The 21,140-nt window shown below is 37.6% G+C and overlaps 1 protein-coding gene across 1 annotated transcript; it reads left to right on the forward strand.

The window, feature by feature from the left end:
- Positions 1–5,056: 5,056 nt before the first annotated feature.
- LOC143623168 (uncharacterized) lies at positions 5,057–15,956 on the forward strand. Its single transcript, XM_077094135.1, has 10 exons — positions 5,057–5,561; positions 6,276–7,482; positions 8,812–9,848; positions 10,056–10,271; positions 10,358–10,649; positions 10,720–11,031; positions 11,161–11,186; positions 11,257–11,603; positions 14,721–14,890; positions 15,012–15,956. Exons 1-10 carry the CDS (start codon positions 5,083–5,085, stop codon positions 15,954–15,956), a joined length of 5,031 nt encoding a protein of 1,676 aa, XP_076950250.1. The 5' UTR covers positions 5,057–5,082.
- The last annotated feature ends 5,184 nt before the right edge of the window (positions 15,957–21,140 follow it).

A 21,140-nucleotide genomic window follows, 5' to 3' on the forward strand; every position in this document is an offset into this window, starting at 1 on the left:
CTAACAGTAAGGCTACACGCATAAGGCACTAACTCTTATACTTCAGTAATGTCACCTGAAGAAGGAATGAGCAGGGCGGGAATATTCCCGCCCAAAAGAGCCAGTCCGTACGCTTCTAGAAGATCTTTTGTACTATACCTACCAAGGTATGGACAAATAGACAAGATCTGACGAAAGCGACCCATGAACCAATCACAGGGTGACAACTCACTGACAATAGTACGAGGAGGAGCACGCTCCAGTACAAAATGTTACTATCAGCCGCTGCCTACCCACCAACTCCCATCGTGGCACGAACGTAGCCCATAGTTGGTGGAAAAAGAATATTATATACAGCTGGCCGTACCTGCTTGGAAACCTACCTTCGGCTATAAATACTCCAACACCTTGGAACGGTATTATGATCTGGTCTTATCTTCTCTCTAGCTATTTTTCTCTATATACACTTATATTCAGAGCAACCTAGTCTGATTCTCACGCCGGAGGGTGGTCACAAGGAGGAACCCCCCCCCCCTTCTCAGTGACGAGCTCACGGTGTCTGTTTTGCAGGTTGAGAAGAATAACCATCTTTGCCGGACCTAACCCTCGTGGGAAACATCTACTTAACCCTAAGATTATCCTTAATCTGCCGGGGTCATTTAGTGTTTCTTCAGGATCCAATCATCTCAAATCTTCATTCAATATTTCCGTCCAATATAATAAAAAGAGAATTTGAAAAGTAAACTCACTTTAGAAAAAGATCTTAACGATCAAAAGTTGTTGCCATTGGCTTTTGTGAAGACCTTGACTTTTGAAAAGTAAATCCAAATGAAAGAGAGATGGCTAATTTAGGATTCAAGTTGTGCATGTAGGTTTCGTAGAAATTTCGTCTTTTGTTTTTATACTGTTATTATTATTATTATTATTATTAGAGAAAATTCCAATTTGCCTCCCTGAGATATATTGGCGGGAGATGCATGGACCACTGAAAACGAATTTGCGAAGGTTGCCACTGTGATATTTTGACGAGTCAGTCTGACTCCTGCCGTCAGTTGACCAACAGTTGACTGTTAGTATTTTAGTAATAATACCAACATATTAAGGGTATTTTAGTAATATTCTAATAAATAATAATAATCGTAACATCATCTTCATCCTCAAATCCTTCATCTTCATAACATCATCTCATCTTCATCATCATCAACCTCAAATCCTCAAACCCACCACCAATTAATCCCTTAATCTCATCATCTTCATCATCAGTTTCATAACAAGCAATCGAATCTCTCAAATCCTCAAACCCATAAATCATTCCGACCAAAACCCCTAACCTCCGGCACCACGTCGCAGCCACGGCAACCGCCGCCGCCATTGATTCCGGCCATCTCGTTTTTCCGGCCTTCTTGTTTTGGTTGTTTTTGGGTCAAAAGTTACTAAAAACGGTTCGTTTGGTTGTTTTCGGGTGAAAAGTTTACTAAAAAACGGTTCATTTTGGTTGTTTTCGGGTTAAAATTTTGCTAAAAACGGTTCGTTTTGGTTGTTTACATGTGAAAAATTTACTAAAAAACGGTTCGTTTGGTTGTTTTCGGGTGAAAAGTTTACTAAAAAATGGTTCGTTTGGTTGTTTTCGGGTTAAAAGTTTACTAAAAAAACGGTTCGTTTGGTTGTTTTCGGGTGAAAAGTGTACTAAAAAACGGTTCGTTTTGTTGTTTTCGGGTTAAAAGTTTACTAAAAACGGTTCGTTTTGGTTGTTTTCGGGTGAAAAGTTTACTAAAAAACGGTTCGTTTGGTTGTTTTCGGGTTAAAAGTTTACTAAAAAACGGTTCGTTTTGGTTGTTTTCGGGTGAAAAGTTTACTAAAAAGCGGTTCGTTTGGTTGTTTTCGGGTGAAAAGTTTACTAAAAAACGGTTCGTTTGGTTGTTTTCGGGTGAAAAGTTTACTAAAAAACGGTTCGTTTGGTTGTTTTCGGGTGAAAAGTTTACTAAAAACGGTTCGTTTTGGTTGTTTTCGGGTGAAAAGTTTACTAAAAAACGTTTCGTTTGGTTGTTTCGGGTGAAAAGTTTACTAAAACGGTTCGTTTGGTTGTTTTCAGGTTAAAAGTTTACTAAAAAACGGTTCGTTTTGGTTGTTTTCGGGTTAAAAGTTTACTAAATAACGGTTCGTTTTGATTGTTTTCGGGTTAAAAGTTTACTAAAAAACGGTTCGTTTGGTTGTTTTCGGGTTAAAAGTTTACTAATAAACGGTTCGTTTGGTTGTTTTCGGGTTAAAAGTTTACTAAAAACGGTTTGTTTTGGTTGTTTTCGGGTTAAAAGTTTTCTAAAAACGGTTCGTTTTGGTTGTTTTCGGGTGAAAAGTTTACTAAAAAACAGTTCGTTTGGTTGTTTTCGGGTGAAAAATTTACTAAAAACGGTTCGTTTTGGTTGTTTTCGGGTTAAAAGTTTATTAAAAAACGGTTCGTTAGGTTGTTTTCGGTCGAAAAGTTACTAAAAAACGGTTCATTTTGGTTGTTTTCGGGTTAAAAGTTTACTAAAAACGGTTCGTTTTGGTTGTTTTCAGGTTAAAAGTTTACTAAAAACGGTTCGTTTTGGTTGTTTTCGGGTTAAAAGTTTACTAATAAACGGTTCGTTTTGGTTGTTTTCGAGTTCGGTTCGGATGAAAAGTTTAAAAATATGATGGTTATGATTATAAAGATATGGAATAATGGAGATAGGGAGATGATGCTAAACTATTTAATGAAAAGAAGGAATATATATTTCATATTGTATATGTTTAACAAACATTAGTTTAGTTCAAATGGTAAGTTTTGTTTGTTGTTGAACCGGAGGTCGGGGTTTGAAATATTAGTTTTAGAATTAATTATAGGCTTAGGGGTAAAATGGTCATTTCAACCTTTTTTTTATCAGTCAACTAACGGTCAACTAACGGGAAGGGCACAAACTGACCCGCCCGCCAAAATATCACAGTGGCGCAACCTTCGCAAATTCGTTTTCAGTGGTCCATCCATCTCCCGCCGATATATCACAGGAAGGCAAATTAGAATTTTCTCTTATTATTATTATTACTATTATTATTATTTATTTTTATACGATTTAGTGTCAACGACCGACGCTGTCAATTCATACTGAAGTCACTTCAGTTGGTTGCTTTAACGTGTGGGTGTTTTTTATCATCACATCTTTCTTTTAAATGTGTTAATTTATTGTAGATCGCATTGCGGGCCTTGCGGCAACCAGTTGGTATATTCACTTTTTGCATTTTTTTAATTTGAATCATTTTGTTTTTTATGATTTAGTGCTGATGTTGTCGATTAAGGCAATTTCACACCAGTTTGCGGCTGCAACGTGCAAGTTTTTTTTTGCCGTAATTTTTTTTTGTTTAAAAGATGATAATATTAATTTATTGTATTTGGGTGCGGGTGAATGTTTTTTTCATTACTTTTGGTGTTGTAACATGATGCCTACCGATTTTGCGTTGGTTCGTCAACGCAACACACGTTTTTTAGATTTAGTGCCGAGTGCCGATACTGTCGAGTCCTGCCAAAATCGCGTAGTGCACAGCTGCAACACACACGTTTTGTTTAAGATTTAGTGTCGAGTGCCGACACTTTCGAGTCCTGCCAAAACCGCGTAGTGCGCAACTACAACACACATTTTTTTTTGTTTGCCACAATTATTTTTTATATCCGTCAATTTCATAATAGTTTGCAGCCGCAGCACGCGTATTGTTTTTTGTTCGTTGCGGGTTTTTTTAATGTGTTAATTTTTGTATGTAGATGAGGAGAAATTTTGTTTTTTCTTTACTTTGGATGGCGTAACCAGATACCGACCGAATTCGTGTCGGTTTGCCACACAACGTGCGAATTTTTTATGTTAATTTATTGTATTTGAGCATTCAAGAACTTATTTTGTTGACTCTTTTCAGTTGCCACAACCCGATACCAATTGAATTCATATTGACTCGTAGCTGTATCATGCGACTTGATAAGTTATACGACAAACATCAACCTGGCGTGTTCACGCCAAGTAGGTCCGACTAGTTGCTATTTAATTCCATAACTTAGATTACTGGTACTTAATTTGGAGGAAATTAAAATTTATTATTTACTAGTAAATAAACCGACAACCAGGGGCGAAGCTATGTGGGGACCGGGAATGGCCCCGGCCACTGCCGTTTTCTCTGTTAGTAGGGTAAATTTCGCAATATTTTTCGAAAATTTTTATAGGTATTAAACGCGGTCACCCCCGATTTATTTTTCCAAAATGATACCGGCCACTACTAATTTTTTTTTTAAATATAACACTCCATCGTTTGTTTTTTTTATCAAAACCTCACAATATTTATAAAAAAAGTTACAAAATAGTAGTCGAATAGTAAAATATTTGTTTTTATTATTTTAGGTCTTTGCAATTATTCTTATAGGTATTCACCCTTAGGGATGAGATCGGTACCGTACCGGTGCCTGTACCGATACCAAAATATTCGGTTCGATACCGGTATCGAAAGTAAAATTTGAGATATTCCGGTACTAAAACTCAAAACTTTGGTATCTATTCGGTATCGACGATACCAATACCGATTTCGGTACCGGTACCAGTATCAATACCGAATTTGCTTATCCCTACTCACCCTTCCTCTTGCATCATCATTAATATTTTAGGTCTTTGTTGGTTAAAAAATTATTTTATTTTTTTTATTGTAAGAACAATTGTTTGAATAAATGAAGAAAAATTAGATATCTAGATGTCATATTGTTTGACCCGACCCGACCCGAATCACCGACACGAACCAAATCGTCGACCTGAAAATTTTTGAGTCCATGACTTCGGTCACCCCCGTGACTAAGCCCAAGCTTCACCACCGCCAACAACCAAAAACATTTGTTTTTACTCAAATCTGAAAAGTAATCTAACACTTCCTAAAACAATCTTATTTATGATTTGATTCCACATACTTAAAAGATTGTAATAATACATAAGTTTATTGACTTTAGTAGCTCTTGCGTGTGGTTCATATCTGCTTAGCCTTATCTTAATATTCATTTTGCAGGTCAAACACTCGTACCATATATCCTATTTTCAGTATCTCATCCCAAGCATACTTTTAATGGCTTCTTCAAGTTCATTTGCTAACAAAAAGTATGATGTGTTACTGAGTTTTAGTGGCGAAGACACCCGCAAGACCTTTGTTGATCATCTTTATGCAGCTCTTGATCAACGGGGTATTTGCACCTTCAAGGATGACGAGAAACTCGAGAAAGGAAAAAGGATCAATGATGAGCTCTTACAGGCCATTGAAGACTCGAGAGTCTACATTATTGTATTTTCCAAACACTACGCATCTTCATCATGGTGCTTAAACGAGCTTCTAAAGATCATGGAGTGTCATAAGACGAATGGGCGTATTGCTTTCCCAGTTTTCTACGATGTGGATACCTCTGATGTCCGAAAACAAACTGGATCAGTCGGAGAAGCCTTTGCCAAACATAAAGATAATAGTAATGGTTCAGAGGTTAGAAAATGGAGAGAGGCTCTTAAAGAAGCAGCCAATTTGTCTGGATGGGATTTGAAGAACACTGCTGATGGGTAATTCCTTTATTCTTTTATTATCAAATAACAAAAACTAAAATTAGGGGTGTTAAAATTATTCGAGTTTTGAAATTTTAAAGCTGTATTTGAATTCGAAATAGCTTCAACAAATTCAGTTCGTTTCGTTTGAATTCAAAATGGCTTGTTCGAAACCCAATCGAATTTGAATTAAGTCACAAAATCGTTTATTTTAACTCCAATTTCAAAACTACTATAAACTTGTGTTTTAAACAACAAAAAGTACAAGTTTATAGAACAAATAAATCATTTAAAGTTATAACATCTTAAATATTCAAAGTGGTAACATTCATTTACATGACTTAATAGCCAAAATGATGAACTTCTAATTTTTAATGTTTAGAAGTAAAAAAACTTTTGTAATTTATCTTTTTATTAATATGTATATTTATAATAAAAAATGTATAATTTAAATTTGAATTTCGAATCGAATTTAAAATCATAAATTGGTATTCTGTTCGAATTTTAATTACCAAGTAAAATTCGAACCAAATCGAAATCGAACCTTCAAATTCGAATGTTACTTGAATCGAATTTTGAGTTCCGCAAGTCCGATTCGAATACCGAACACCCCCTAGCCGAAACATGAAATATGTTACACTTGTTATACAGTTTGAATTCTATAGACCTGAAAAATGATTGTTGATGTGGGTTATCAACCAAACTAATAATTAAATCTTATTTAATCTACAGGCATGAAGCTAAAGTCATAAAACTAATTATTGAGAGGGTTTCACTCGAGTTACGTCCCACTAATATGAACTTTGATGAAAGCTTAGTAGGCATGGAACAAAGGATCCAAGATCTTGATTCGTGTTTAGAGATTGGTTTAAATGATGTACGCATGATAGGGATCAAGGGCATGGGAGGTGCCGGGAAGACAACTTTGGCTCGAGCTATTTTTGATAAAATAGCATTTAACTTCGAAGGTCAAAGCTTTGTTGAGAATGTGAGGGAAAATGCTTTGCGGTCCGGTTTGAAAAAGTTGCAAAAACACATTCTTAAAGATGTATTAAAGATTAAAGACGTTACTTTAAGTGATGTTCACGAAGGAAAAAGGTTGATGAAAAAGATGTTGCGTGGCAAAAAAGTTCTTGTTCTCGATGATGTGCATGAAAAAGAACAGCTTGAGATGTTAGTTGGTGATACTTCTTGGTTCAAGCCTGGAAGCAGAATTATAATTACAACTAGAGAAGGGCAGGTGCTTAGAGTAAAATGGATACATGATGTCAATCTTTTATCGGATGATGAAGCAATTCACCTCTTCTGTAGGCATGCATTTGGGAAAGAGAAACCAACGAAAGAGTATGAATCACATTCACAAGAAATTGTACGTTATGCTGCTGGTCTTCCCTTAACAATCAAAGTGTTAGGTTCAAATCTATGTGGTAAAACCATGACTGAATGGAGAGCTGTGCTAGCAAGACTAAAAACAATTCCATTGGAGGAAACCCTTAAAAAATTAGAACTAAGCTATGACAGCCTGGAGGATGACTGCAAGGATATATTTCTAGATGTGGCATGTATTCTTAAAGATTGGAAGGAAGATGATGCAATAAGAATGCTAGAAAACTCCGGATATTATGCTAAACGAGGTTTAAGAGTTCTTGAACAAAAATCTCTAATGGTAACTTCAAAAGACACTTATGGTTCAACTATTATAACCATGCATGACCATCTAGTAGAAATGGGCATGGATATCGTACGTCGTGAGTATCGGAATGAGCCCCACAAACATAGCCGACTATGGGTTCAATGGGAAATCGAACAAGTCTTGGCTAATAACCTAGTAAGAATCCATTTTATTTGTAAGGCAGAGATGAAACTCACAAATTTTTGCATTAATTATAACTCAACTTCTATGATTGTTATTGAATTACAGGGTTGTGAAGCAAGATGTGTGTGAACAACAAAAATTCCAATAATACAAATACTTTTATATTGTGTGTTTTACTTGTTTATATGTAACGAACTTAAATACTTTGATAGGTTTTATGTTTACAGATGTGCGGAGCTTAACGGAGCTTAAAGAAGCTAATTTAGAGCATTCATGATGGAGTGGAAATGAAAGTGATGATATATGAGAATATAGAGAATTAAAATACGAAGATGTGGCCTCAAACGGGGAGGAAAACGGAGTTGAAACGAAGATTTTATGAAGAAAACAGTTTTGGCCTAGCAGGACCGTAAGGCAGAGTCATCAGACCGTAGCTTATGGTGGCCAGTCCGTAGCTTACGGTCCGTTCTGACGGAAAAAGGGATTTTGGTGATTTTTCTTCCATATTTAAGGCCCAAAAACCCTAGAGTTGATTTTATTCAATATTATTCAGTTTTGGGGCGATTTGGAGGCGATATTCCACTATCAACACTCATCCTAATCACAAGATTGATTCATGAACACCATCTCCAACATCATAATCAAGAGCATGAAGATCCAGATGCAAGGCTAAAGGCTTCATAACCATCTCCGGTGTAGGGTTGAGTTGCATGTTAGGTTTTGATATTCTAAAACTTTAACTTTGGATTTGTAATTGATCAATCATTCGGTTGATCAACTGTTTGTGTTTGATTTTGTGCTTCAACGGTTTTTATTAATTGATCACTTAATCTTTTATCAGTTAATTGATTTGTGGTCATCAACAATTAGGATTAAGTTCTTTCGTCATTAACCTGTTTATCGTTAACCATATTATTGATTTTGTGTTTCAACAAGTAAAACCATTTATCAATTAGATTTTCGTTAAGCCGTGTCAATTGTTCGGATTCAGTTCGGACGATCAACATAGCCAATAGTTAAGTCTTTTTATTTACATATTTTAACGCGAAAACGTCCAAAGAAGTTTATCAATTTCCTAACTTGTTTCGAAACCCGAACCCTGAAGTTTGGTTATTTTCATATAATTGTTTACAAACTACTCATTTAAACCGCTTAACATCGTCTGTCTACTTTAAGTATTTTTGTAATAGAAATTGAGTTCCACTTGCACTTTCCACTGATTCCCTGTGGATTCGACACCTTACTTGCCCTAGCTAGTAAAGGTATTTTATAAATATTTTTTATTGACATTTCGACATCGATCAAAATGGCGCCGCTGCCGGGGAATCAACACGCAAAGTGCTAGTTTAACTTAGTTTTTAGTTTTTGTTTTTAATTTTAATTTTTCTTCGTTGATTTTACGCGGGGTGTTAGTGTTTGTGTCTTTGCAGGTAACTTCACAAGTTGATGCAGACGAGATATTCCCGTGAGAAAGAGCCGCTCCAGTTTGATCTCGAAATCGAGAAAACAGCAAGACGAAACCGATCAGCTCAGAAACCCATACTAAATCAAATACCAGAATTCATAGCACCAAAAGAAGAGACCATGAGTAACCGAAACAGAAGAGACCCAAATGTTTACAAACCACATGACCAGGAACAACCAATCCCTCAGAACCATAACGTTAACCGTGACAGAAACCGCAATCTGTTCAACCAAATAAATGTTAACCGTAATCCCAGGAACATGGATGACCACTTGTCAATCAGATCAGACCCAGTGAACCGTCAAAGACACAATAATTTGAGAGAGGAAAGACCCGAGGTTGATCGTGCTCGTGCACGAGTGGAAAATTGGCACATAGGGGATGACCTTGGTTACGATTCTGAGGATGAGGAGGAGCGTAGAGATGAACAGGGGGTTCGATATCAGCAACAAGATCCCCGTGATGACCAAGAAATTAGACAGAATCCTCCAGAAAATCAGAGAGATCGAGCACCAAGAAGACAACAATACCGTGAACCACATGCACCATATTACGAGTTTAATGATGGAGTGCCGAGAGCATATTTCCCACCGCCAGTCAGAGGAGTTCAAAGTCATTTCGTTCCACAAGTGGCCACAAACCCCCTACCAATCATTATCCCGGTCAGAAATGGAAGGACTTTTTCAGTGAGGCAGAATAGTATGACATGGTTACCTACATTCCATGGGAAGGCTACAGAAGAACCGTACCTGCATTTGAGTGATTTCAACTCAGTATGTGCACTCATCTCAAGTCAAGGTTTCACTGCGGAAGAAGTAAAGATGGTGGTTTTCCAGTTCAGTTTGAAAGATGTAGCGAAACAATGGTTCCTATCTTTACCATCGGCTAGTATTTTCACTTGGGGAGACTTGGCACAACAGTTTTTGGACGAGTATTATACTCCCCAGAGAACCACGGAGGCCCGTAACAACATTCGAAACTTTCAGCAGCTCACCGGTGAGACTTTTTATGAATCATTCCAAAGGTTTAAACGATTGTTGAGGACTTGTCCGCATCATGGGATTGCCTTATGGGAATTGATAAAGGCATTCCATGATAGTCTCTCAAATGATGATGTCCGTGACCTCCAAGCCACAAAGAATAGATCTTTTCTTGCAAATGATGAAAACGAGGATTGCGGACATTTGGAGAGACATGCGACTAATTCAAAGAGATAGGCACAGTCAAACAGGATGACCAAAAGGTCAGTGGTAAAAGCAGTTGAAAGTCATGGGTCAGATGATAGAATGGATAGACTGGAAAAGAAGATGGATAAGTTGTTGGTTGCAGGTGTACAAGGAGCCGGAAAGTCGGGTAAAACATATCTGGTATGTGAAGGTTGTGGTGAATTAGGACACGAGGTTGCGAATTGTGGGGTTGTACAAGACGAGGAATTGAAGAAGAAGAGGTCAACTATGTGCAGGGTGAAAGGAAATACAATAATATGAACTCAAATACTTATCATCCGGGCCTCAGGAATCATCCAAACTTCAGCTATGGAAACCCGAACATACAGCAGAACCCGAATTTTCAAGGCAGTTCTCAGAAAACAGGTTATCAGTCGAACCAGAAACAGTATGGTAATGGTTCGCGCAGCGGTCAGAGTGGGTACAATCAGAGAGATTCGGGGGGTTACAATAAAGGGTATCAAAAGAGTTATCAGCAGGGGCAAGGGAATTCGTCTGGTAACAAAGAGGAGTCTATTAAGGATGTGATGGAGTTATTGAAGCAAATGAATCAGAGGATGGAACTCCAAGAGAAGGCAAATGCTGCAAGAGATAAACAAGTGAGTCAACTGGCTGAAGAAAGCGAGCCTAAAGAGAGATCCATCCAAACTACCGAGTGACACTTTGAAGAATCCGAGCCATCAAAGTAGTAGTTCGTCAAACTCCAAAAATGCACACGTTAGTTCCATCACAATCGAAGATAGTGTGGAGAATGACACGGTTGAAGAATTTGAAACGGGGGCACCACTTATTCCCATTCAAATTGGCAAGGTCAAGACCAACAAGGCACTTGTTGATTATGGTGCGAGTGTGAGTGTTTTACCGGGGAGTGTGTATGATCGGTTTAACTCTGGGCCTTTACAAGAGGTTGACACCACCTTGGTGTTAGCTGATTTCACTCGAAGACGCCCACAGGGGAAGTTGGTTGGTGTTGCGGTAAAGGTTGGTGATTTTTACTATCCTGAAGACTTTCTTGTTCTTGATTATGCACCAGCTGAGAAGGAAGAAGAACCCCGGGTGATATTGGGCAGACCGTTTTTTGGCTACTTCAAATGCTCAGATTAACTGCAGAGACGGAACAGTTTGCATGACCTTCGGTAACCGTAAGTTAATTTTAAGTATATTTTCAAATTCATATGATTATTCTTTTGAAAATAAATATTCTAGGTCATGTGCTACTAATGTGTGTCTTTCTCATGTAAGCGAGAATGACGCCAAAAAGGAGAATAGTGTTGTTTTTGACAGGTCTAAGCGTGAACGAGAGAAGGAAGAGTTAAATGCAGTAGATGTAAAAAGTGGAGTAAGTTCAACAAACAACACTAAGATGGTGATGGAAGTGGTGGTCGATGAGAAAAAGGATGGACCAAACAAAAATAAACCACCAAAGAAGGAGAAGGTAAAGAAACCACCCGGATTCGAGAATGAACAAAGGAGGTTGGCATGTTTTGGGCCCAGGTGGGAGGCATTAGAGCTACCATTGTGTTGGAGAAGTAAGAAGAATGAGGTGGAGCAAGGTAAGCACTCCATTAGACCACCATAACCGCCAAATCAGGTAACGGTCTGGCTGAAGACCTTAACAAAAACTTAGCGCTGACCGGGAGGCAACCCGACCTTTTTGTTTTGCTTTTCTTTCTTTATATTTGGTTTTCTTTTTGCGTGTTACTTTTTGTTTGTGTTTTGTGGTCATAGTAAGCCCTAAGTGTGGGGAAGCTCATGGTGGTTTTGTCAAGATTCAGTGGTGTAGATATTGTCATATCATAATTCAGGAAGTGCGGGTCAAGGTTGCAAAAGTACTCATCAGCAGGACCCGTTTGACATAAGAGATTTGAATCAGGTCCATGTGTCTCCCATTATATTTTAGTTTTTTGTTGACTATTTAATAATTGTGTTTATGGGTGGTTGGGTGGCGTGATAAACTTTTTGGTTGTGTGGTTGGTGTTAGTGTTTATGCTTATGTTTAAAAACTTTATGTGGTTCGTTTAATGGTATGCAACTTTATTTAAATTCGGAGATGTGTAATTAGTTGTCCTTTGAATTGAAATTGGTATGAATATCCCGTGTTTGCATCTGTTTTTGAAAATCTGAGTTACATTGAGGGCAATGTAAATCTCAAGTGTGGGGATGGAAAAATATGGTGAAATTAAAAATTTTTAGCCTTAAGAGTAGCTTGATTGTGAGCAAAAGCCGAAATTGTAATTTGTTAATTGTTAGTATTAATGCCAAGTAGAGGTCTTTGGTCATGGTCAATTTTTAAGCTTCTCGAAAGTCTTCCCATGCAAATATTATTCAAAAATTAGACAATTAAAATGAACCGTTTAGATGGGGATAACGAGTCATGGGGACTGGTACACATGTTTAATGTCGGCAGCCTAATTCCTCCGGTAAGTGTGTAAGATTTGCCTTATATATAATACACATATAATATATAGTATATACACATGTCATTTGAGTGCCATTATAGAGAGTAACCAGTATGTCCATGATATCTAGAACTTGGTTGTCTCATGCATTTCGAGATCTTAATACCACCACCTGTATGGAGAAATAGGACTGTAGAAAACCTACTTTATATTGGCCTTACATATAAAATAATAATAATAAAAAAAAATCCCTACCCTACATTATCCCTTAGGAGCCAAGTTTGTGTCTTTTCCCTTTCGTTTGTTTAAACCCACATTACAAGCCTGTTAGCCTTGTCCTTTTTTTAACCCTGTGGATGAAACTTGGTATGTTAAGAGTTGTATTTTAGTTGTCTGTCGAGCATAGTACACAATGTACGTATGTCTTGGGTCGGTTGATTGTGTATATTGATGTTAGTATTTGTCAGTTAAAATTGAAAAAAAAAAGAAAAAGAAGAAAAATCAAAGAAAAACTCAAAAAGAGTTTGTGTTTAAAGTCGTTATTGGTTGTAAATAATAGTTAGTGAGTTTGTTTCTTCGTTTGTCTGTTGATGTCAATAAATTGGGTTTCATCCACCATAAGTCACTAAATAAATCCACTTCCGCACCCTAACCTAAGCCACAGCAAAACTCTTAGTTCTTTTCTATATGCAATCGGTGGGTAATGGGTGGAGATATGACTTGCTACCAAGCTTATTACATTGTGTTCATACTCGGTATTGAGGGCAGAGAGATACTAGCACATTTTTTGATGGTCCAGATATTAAACCGAGAGGAGAGATATTATATTATGAGGGGTATGACCATGTGTGCCTTAACCGGAAACAAAGTACACTCGTTTGGGCGTTCATAGTTTTAAAATGTATCATTAAATTATTTGGTGGGTTATCAACCTTGACAGTGTTAGTTCTTGGGAATCGGGTATGACCTTATACCTCACTAGTATTAATACTGATAATTGATGAACCATCGATTGGGGTGTATGTGTTGCTTGAGAGTTTGCTTGAGGGCAAGCAAATGATAAGTGTGGGGATGCGATGTGTGGGTAAAAGTACATGCCTTAAGTGTTTTATATTGTGTGTTTTACTTGTTTATATGTAATGAACACAAATACTTTGATAGGTTTTATGTTTACAGATGTGCGGAGATTAACGGAGCTTAAAGAAGCTAATTTAGAGCATTCATGATGGAGTGGAAATGAAAGTGATGATCTATGAGAAGATAGAGAATTAAAATACAAAGACGTGGCCGCAAACGGGGAGAAAAACGGAGTTGAAACGAAGATTTTATGAAGAAAACAGTTTTGGCCTAGCAGGACCATAAGGCAGAGTCATCAGACCGTAGCTTACGGTGGCCAGACCGTAGCTTACGGTCTGGTCTGACAGAAAAAGGGATTTTGGTACTTTTTCTTCCATATTTAAGGCCCAAAAACCCTAGAGTCGATTTTATTCAATATTATTCAGTTTTGGGGCGATTTGGAGGCAATATTCCACCATCAACACTCATCCAAATCACAAGATTGATCCATGAACACCATCTCCAACATCATAATCAAGAGCATGAAGATCCAGATGCAAGGCTAAAGGCTTCATAACCATCTCCGGGTGTAGGGTTGAGTTGCATGTTAGGTTTTGATATTCTAAAACTTTAACTTTGGATTTGTAATTGATCAATCATTCGGTTGATCAACTGTTTGTGTTTGATTTTGTGCTTCAACGGTTTTTATTAATTGATCACTTAATCTTTTATCAGTTAATTGATTTGTGGTCATCAACAATTAGGATTAAGTTCTTTCGTCATTGACCCGTTTATCGTTAACCATATTATTGATTTTGTGTTTCAACAAGTAAAACCATTTATCAATTAGATTTTCATTAAGCCGTGTCAATTGTTCGGATTCAGTTCTGACGATCAACATAGCCAATAGTTAAGTCTTTTGATTTACATATTTTAACGCGAAAACGTCCAAAGAAGTTTATCAATTTCCTAACTTGTTTCGAAACCAGAACCCTGGAGTTTGGTTATTTTCATATAATTATTTACAAACTACTCATTTAAACCGCTTGACATCGTCTGTCCACTTTTAAGTATTTTTATAATAGAAATTAAGTTCCACTTGCACTTTTCACTGATTCCCTGTGGATTCGACACCTTACTTGCCCTAGCTAGTAAAGGTATTTTATAAATATTTTTGATTGACCTTTCGACATCGATCATCGCCTACACTTCCCATATTTGCTATATCAAAATTGGTTCAAATACCCCACTTTCCAAATTCGCTACGGTATCTATATTGGTACGAATACCCTCATCGGCGTTTACCCAAAACGTTTGAAGGAAATAATCTTGTTTCACTTGAAATGCCTGATAGCAAAATCAAAAAACTTTGGAAAGGGAGAAAGGTAATATGGTTGATCGATTGTTATTTAATGGTATTATTATGATATATATATGTATAGCTATTAGCTGTTTATAACAACTATATGTTTATCTTTTTTTGTTTCCTTTTTCATCTTGTAATAGGTTATGGAGAAACTCAGATTCCTTGATTTGAGTTGGACAAAGTTGAGGAGCCTTGACCTTGGGCTTACTCCCAAACTCGAGAGGTTAAATCTTGCAGCTTGTTTTAATTTGGTAAAACTTGACGTGCACGGTGGATGTCTAAAAAGCCTTATCTACTTAGACTTAAGTTTGTGCCACACATTGAAGTCTATATCTTTTATGGAGCAGTTTGAATCACTTGAGGTTTATCGTATAAGTAATTTATGGCTGAGGGATTTACATGATTATATAATCAAAGGGCATTCCAACAATAGTTTGCTAGAGTTGGATCTATCAAATATTGACGATATAGAAGAAATACCTTCATCAATTGAAAATCTTCATAACCTTGTCTCTCTATATCTCAGGCATTGCAGTAGACTTAAGGGTCTTCCAAGAAGCCTTTGTAGTCTACAACATTTGACAATTCTTGACCTTTCTTACAACATTGGCATAGAGGAATTGCCTGAAGATATTGGCCAATTGAAATGTTTAGAATACCTAGATTTAGCCAATACAAAAGTTAAACATCTCCCTAATAGCATTTGTATGTTGAAACGTCTGAAAACCCTATTTCTTATAGGGTGTGATAGTCTTGAGAAATTACCAGAGGATGTTGGTGAATTAGAATCGTTGGAAAAATTAAATTTGAATGGTTGCTCTAAGTTAAGAGAAATTCCCAACAGCATCTGTAAGTTGAAACGTCTCAAAGAGTTGGAACTTGGAGGTTGTGAAAGGATTAAGAAATTGCCTAATGAATTGGGTAATTTAGGATGTTTAAAATTCTTACATATTAAGGATTCCGGCATAACTCATCTTCCACAAAGCAATTTTTTGATTAAAGGTCTGAAAATCGAGAAATCTGAATTGAAAGATGAAATATCTGACGAAGATTGGAATGCTTGCACGAAGCAACAGAGCCATTAGAAGGTACTCTTTCTCTCCCTCACCTAACTTCAAGTTGCCTTATTTTTGTTGCCTTAATGTAAATGGATAAATAAGAATAAAGCTAGCTAGTGTGAACATAATTACTTAACATAATTGGTTTCGGTTCGGTTCTGTTTCTTCGCTTTTACTTACACGCGAAACCGAATCGGGCGTCGGATTTTGCTTCGGTTCGGTTATTTCAGTTTTGGTCTTTTCGGCTTTTCAGTTTTGGATCGATTTTTTAACTGGTGCAAGGAGCAGGTTTGTAAATATTATGCAGTCGATCTGAATGTGTAACATGTTACCTGTGCTTCTACTGTTGCTGATCTCATAATGTTTTAAATTAGCTCACATGATCTAATTTTGCTAAACTAATCATAGATCACACACTTCTATGTTAAAAGCTTCTTTTATACATAAAATTTATGTTCTATTTAAACTTGTGAACACAGTTTGACCATCATGGAAAGTCAAACTAATGTGATTTTCTTTGAATTTAATCTAACTTCAAACGTTATATAATACTTATTTCTGGCCAGCACATGTTTAAACATTTCTGCAAGATATTTGTATCTCTTATTCTAACTAAACTTAAAAAATAACTAGATGAATAACTTACATAACTTGACAATGATCTTGAGATTATTGATTTTAAGATAATCTTAACCTACATAATATATTCTTTGCTGTAATCACTGATTTTATCCATCTATTTTTTTCTTTTCTGTTCTAGGATCTATTATCTACACCAATGCAAATAAATAGTGGACGGTTCTCGTATGGTTGAAGACAACAGGTCTACGGCTTTCAACACTTTTCTGTTATGTAAATTTTGTTGAACATTAGAATTAATGAATCTTCTTGTAAGTTGATATATGTTTTGGATAAATGAACGAAACACTATGTTTTCTTTTTCGTTTGAACATAATAATGTTTTCTTATAAAGTTTTACACATAAGAATAAGTTTGACTTTCATTAGTCAAACATTACAAGTTTGATTGACTTTGACTATAATTACCTCCCTCTTTCCTGTTTGCGTGTAGAAGTAACTTAATAGATTTCGATTAGCCTCTTTAATTTGACAATAAACAACCGCTTTGGAAATCGTGCTCCTGAGTGTATCCGATACCATACCAATATCCGATACCTGAAGCATCAGCGAGAGCCGATTGCAGGGTCGGAAACCAACTTAATTCCTGTTTTTATGAAATTTTAATGTGACTTACAAATAGTAAAAGAGTTTGACCTCAGTTTCTCCAACTGACTTCCTCATGAAATGACATACAAACACTTATTAATAATACAACACATCGGAAGCAAAAAATAATAAAAGAGCTACTTACTGCATCTACAGAAGCTTCAGCAGGTCCTCTTAAATAATTCAATGATCCCTCGATATGTCGCCCGTGAACTCCTTCAGGAGCAACTAAATATGGCTATAACAAGTTTCCTCACATTTTGTAGAGAAAGATGCTTATCAAATGGAAGCATCCCTAAAGCAGCAGGAAGTTTGTGGTCAAACACTCCATATATCCGGTCACCTCACATAATATTAAAAATCCAGCTTTCAAATGCTGCTCATGGAAACATTAAATTATACAATTAAGAAATTAGTATGTTTATATAATCAATACTCTGTCACAACATGCAAATCCAAACACCTGCTAACAACCACGCATAACTTACTTGTGAGAGAAGCTTAGCGATAACAACCCATTTTACTTGCCAGGTGTCCATAGTCAGGACTTGTGGCAAAATACTCGCGTTCCCTCCGCCTTGCATAGATCATATCGGTATTCTTGTTAATATCAGCTTGCGGTCGATTTACAGTTCCCACCCAAGGATGTTGAAGGCGATACGCCCTTCCTTCAAGGACCTTTAGAAAGTAGATTATCCACGTCAGCACATAAACTATATTATATGACACTGTTAAACGTGTCCAACACCAAATCAAATTGAAGGCTTCTAGAATCTTGGAGAATATATAATATAATAATTAGTTTATTATTATAAGATAAGTTAGTCCTATTTTATTTAATCCTATTTGTTTTGGATTCAAATTATGTATTTGAGTTAGTATAGGATTAGTCATGTATGGTTTCTATATAAGCCATACATTGTATCAGAATAATTAAGTTTTTCACGTTTGTCGTTTTTTTAATAAAAGAGTCGATCGTGTGTTGACCAAATCTCGCGTTAGTGTTCTTAATTCACCCGCTAAAAGTTTATCAAGAACACGAACACGAGATTTGATCAACACACGATCAACTCTTTTATTAAGAAAACGACTAACGAGAAAAACTTAATAACTCTGATACAATGTATGGCTTATATAGAAACCATACATGACTAATCCTATACTAACTCAAATACATAATTTGAATCCAAAACAAATAGGATTAAATAAAATAGGACTAACTTATCTTATAATAATAAACTAATTATTATATTATATATTCTCCAAGATTCTAGAAGCCTTCAATTTGATTTGGTGTTGGACACGTTTAACAGACACCACTACTCAAATTGTGCTAGGGGCATCCGTGCCGACTAGCACTATAAGGCGTGAAAAAAACATTTGAAATTTACAGAATCGGTGAGTCTTCCAGTGACAAGTTATGTGATTAAGAGACTGCATAATAGTGAGAGTTTCTTAAACCATTGGGGGATGTGGAATCAAACTTGTATGCTGCGGGGGCACATAAGGGTGGTTTTGGAAGCACTAATAAGCTATATAACCCGAAGGCCTAAGAGGAGCTTAAAAAGGGCGTACGTGAGTGGGAAACGTGCAATACCCGTATGTGGCAGCTTTGTCGCAATGCACGAAGTGTACACTGGATGAGTTGAAAGCATTGGAGCCGGTGGGGATGAAAAATGAAGTCGAGAAGCCGGTGGGAATGAAAGATGAAGCTGATCATGAGAAGGAAAACTAATGCAGTTTGCATCTGTTTTAATATTATTTTTGGTACTGATAGCTATAACTATAACTATGTGTGGAATATCAATGGATTACTTTGGTGTTGATAATTTTATTGGTTGCTAAGTGACTTAGTGTTGTCACTTTTGTGTCAAACTGGACTGTTTTGACTATGAATTTAGAATTTTAGATAAAAGTTTAAATCTTCTTTCTGTACTAGATACTTTCAAGAGTACACTCCCAATCTTGAAACAAATATAATATCTTTGTCATGAATAAGTACTTGCTAGGATAGTAAAATATCCCAATAGAATGTATGTAATATATAATATATACGATGCGAAGATGATTATTGGTTAAAACAAAGCAAATTATATAGGTTTGAGTATAACAAGTTCGTGTTAAAACGGGATGTTTTCAAAAAGTAATGACTTGGTTTGGGTCAAAACAAGTTTTGGTCAAAATTGAGTCGGCTTGAAATGTGTTTTTTTTTAATTAGTAAAGGCACCAAAATGGTTATCCTTTGAAGGAATTCGCTTTTATGGGTGAAGAGGTAGGTCCCAGCAGAGCCCAGTTGGACCCGCAAGACTCACCTTAAACAGGGACGTCTGCGCAGAGACCAACTAGATCCGCAGGACCAACCATGCTCAGAGACGTGATGTCCTTACGCGCAGTACGCAAGCTGGTCCCGCAGGAAATGCCTCCCAATGGTGAAGGACTCCGCCTGTCCCCGCAGCCTCGGATACAAGCCATTAGGGAAGGCCACCCGCGCAGCATGGCTACACGCACAAGGCACTTAGCTCTCAATCGTTCAGTGTCACCTGAAGGAATGAGCCAAGCCGGGAGCAATCCCGCACAGAGGCGGGAGGGGGAATACTCCCGCCCAAATAAGCCAGTCCGTATACTGAAGGATCTTTTACTGTACCTGACGAGGTATGGGCAAAAGATCTGATCAGAGATGCGACAGCTCACTGACAGCAGCATGGCAGACAGCACGCCACAGCACTGTGACCAATAGCCGCCGCCTACCCACCAACTCCTGCCATACCACGTGCCTAGCCTGTAGTTGGCAGAAGAGGAAGAGTGCACGACACGCCTGCTCTGTGTCAGCCGCTACCTATCCACCACTCACAGGCAGGGCACGTGCATAGGTTACAGTTGGTAGCGTGTTGGGCCGGCTAAACCCCTTGGAAACCTACCTTCGGCTATAAATACCACAAATGGTATGGTCATCTGATCTTATCATATTTTATTACATTATCATCATAATATACCTGATATCTGCTCTAGCAATCTCTTAATATACTTTTATATTTAAAGAGCAATCTAGTCTGATTTTCACGCCGGAGGGTGGTCACAAGGAGGAACCCCCCCCTTCTCAGTGACGAGCTCACGGTGTCTGTTTTGCAGGTTATCAGAAGAACCATCTTCCAAGGGTCTAACCCCTCGTGGGAAACATCTCTCCAACCCCCAGGTTACTAGTAACTTGCCCGGGGTCCGGTTAGTGTTTCTTCATTGGCGCCATCCGTGCATAAAGCTAGAACTTTATCTTCCTCCAGTTTTTTCAAACTTTCTACAAAAGATGGTTAGAGAAATTCCGGTAACCACAACCCCAGCTATTGGGGGGAATACCGGCAACACAGTTTTTACAAACACTACTCCGGCTACCGAAGCCAGAGCAAGTGAAGCAAATTTTACGAACACTACCCCACTTACTAAAGCAGGGGCAAGTGCAGTAAATGACCGCCTACTGGGATCCACCGATACCCAGTTTGAAAAACGAAGACTCCCCCGCCAGACTCTCGATGAAGTCAAGGCATGGGCGGAGGCACGACAAAAGGAATTCCAGGCTGAGTTGAACGAACGCTTGCGTTCCGTGCAACAGGCCGACGAATTCGAATACTGGGAGGATGACTCGGAGGAATCCGACTCCGACGCGAACCCTCGTCATAAGGCAAAAGGGAAGCGTAAAGAAACGGAAACCCAACCGAAAAGGCATTTTGGACAAGCCTTCAAACCAAAAAGCATAGATGGAAGTCCACGAGACTTCTCTAAAACGTTCAGACCAAACGTTACAAATGCAGGAACGTCCAAATTTGCAAGGGACATTGCTGAAGCAATTGCCCCGAAAAGTGCTAAACAAATGCCTAACATAGGCACATATGACGGCCTATCTGATCCAGACGATCATTTGAACAGGTTCATAGCGGGGGCAACCGTTAGCAATTGGACGGAACCCACGTGGTGTTACATGTTCCAAATGACG

The sequence above is a fragment of the Bidens hawaiensis genome, unplaced genomic scaffold (assembly GCF_021521415.1).
Source record: "Bidens hawaiensis isolate Kalapana, Puna unplaced genomic scaffold, B.hawaiensis_p1.1 tig00003356_1, whole genome shotgun sequence".
In the NCBI taxonomy this organism is placed as follows: Eukaryota; Viridiplantae; Streptophyta; class Magnoliopsida; order Asterales; family Asteraceae; genus Bidens; species Bidens hawaiensis.

Coding starts and splice junctions, on each gene's coding strand:
- LOC143623168 (XM_077094135.1), top strand. CDS start 5,083: ATGGCTTCTTCAAGTTCATTTGCTAACAAAAAGTATGATGTGTTACTG. Junction 9,849..10,055: donor TTTTATGAATCATTCCAAAG/GTTTAAACGATT, acceptor ACAGTCAAACAG/GATGACCAAAAGGTCAGTGG. Junction 14,891..15,011: donor AACTTTGGAAAGGGAGAAAG/GTAATATGGTTG, acceptor ATCTTGTAATAG/GTTATGGAGAAACTCAGATT.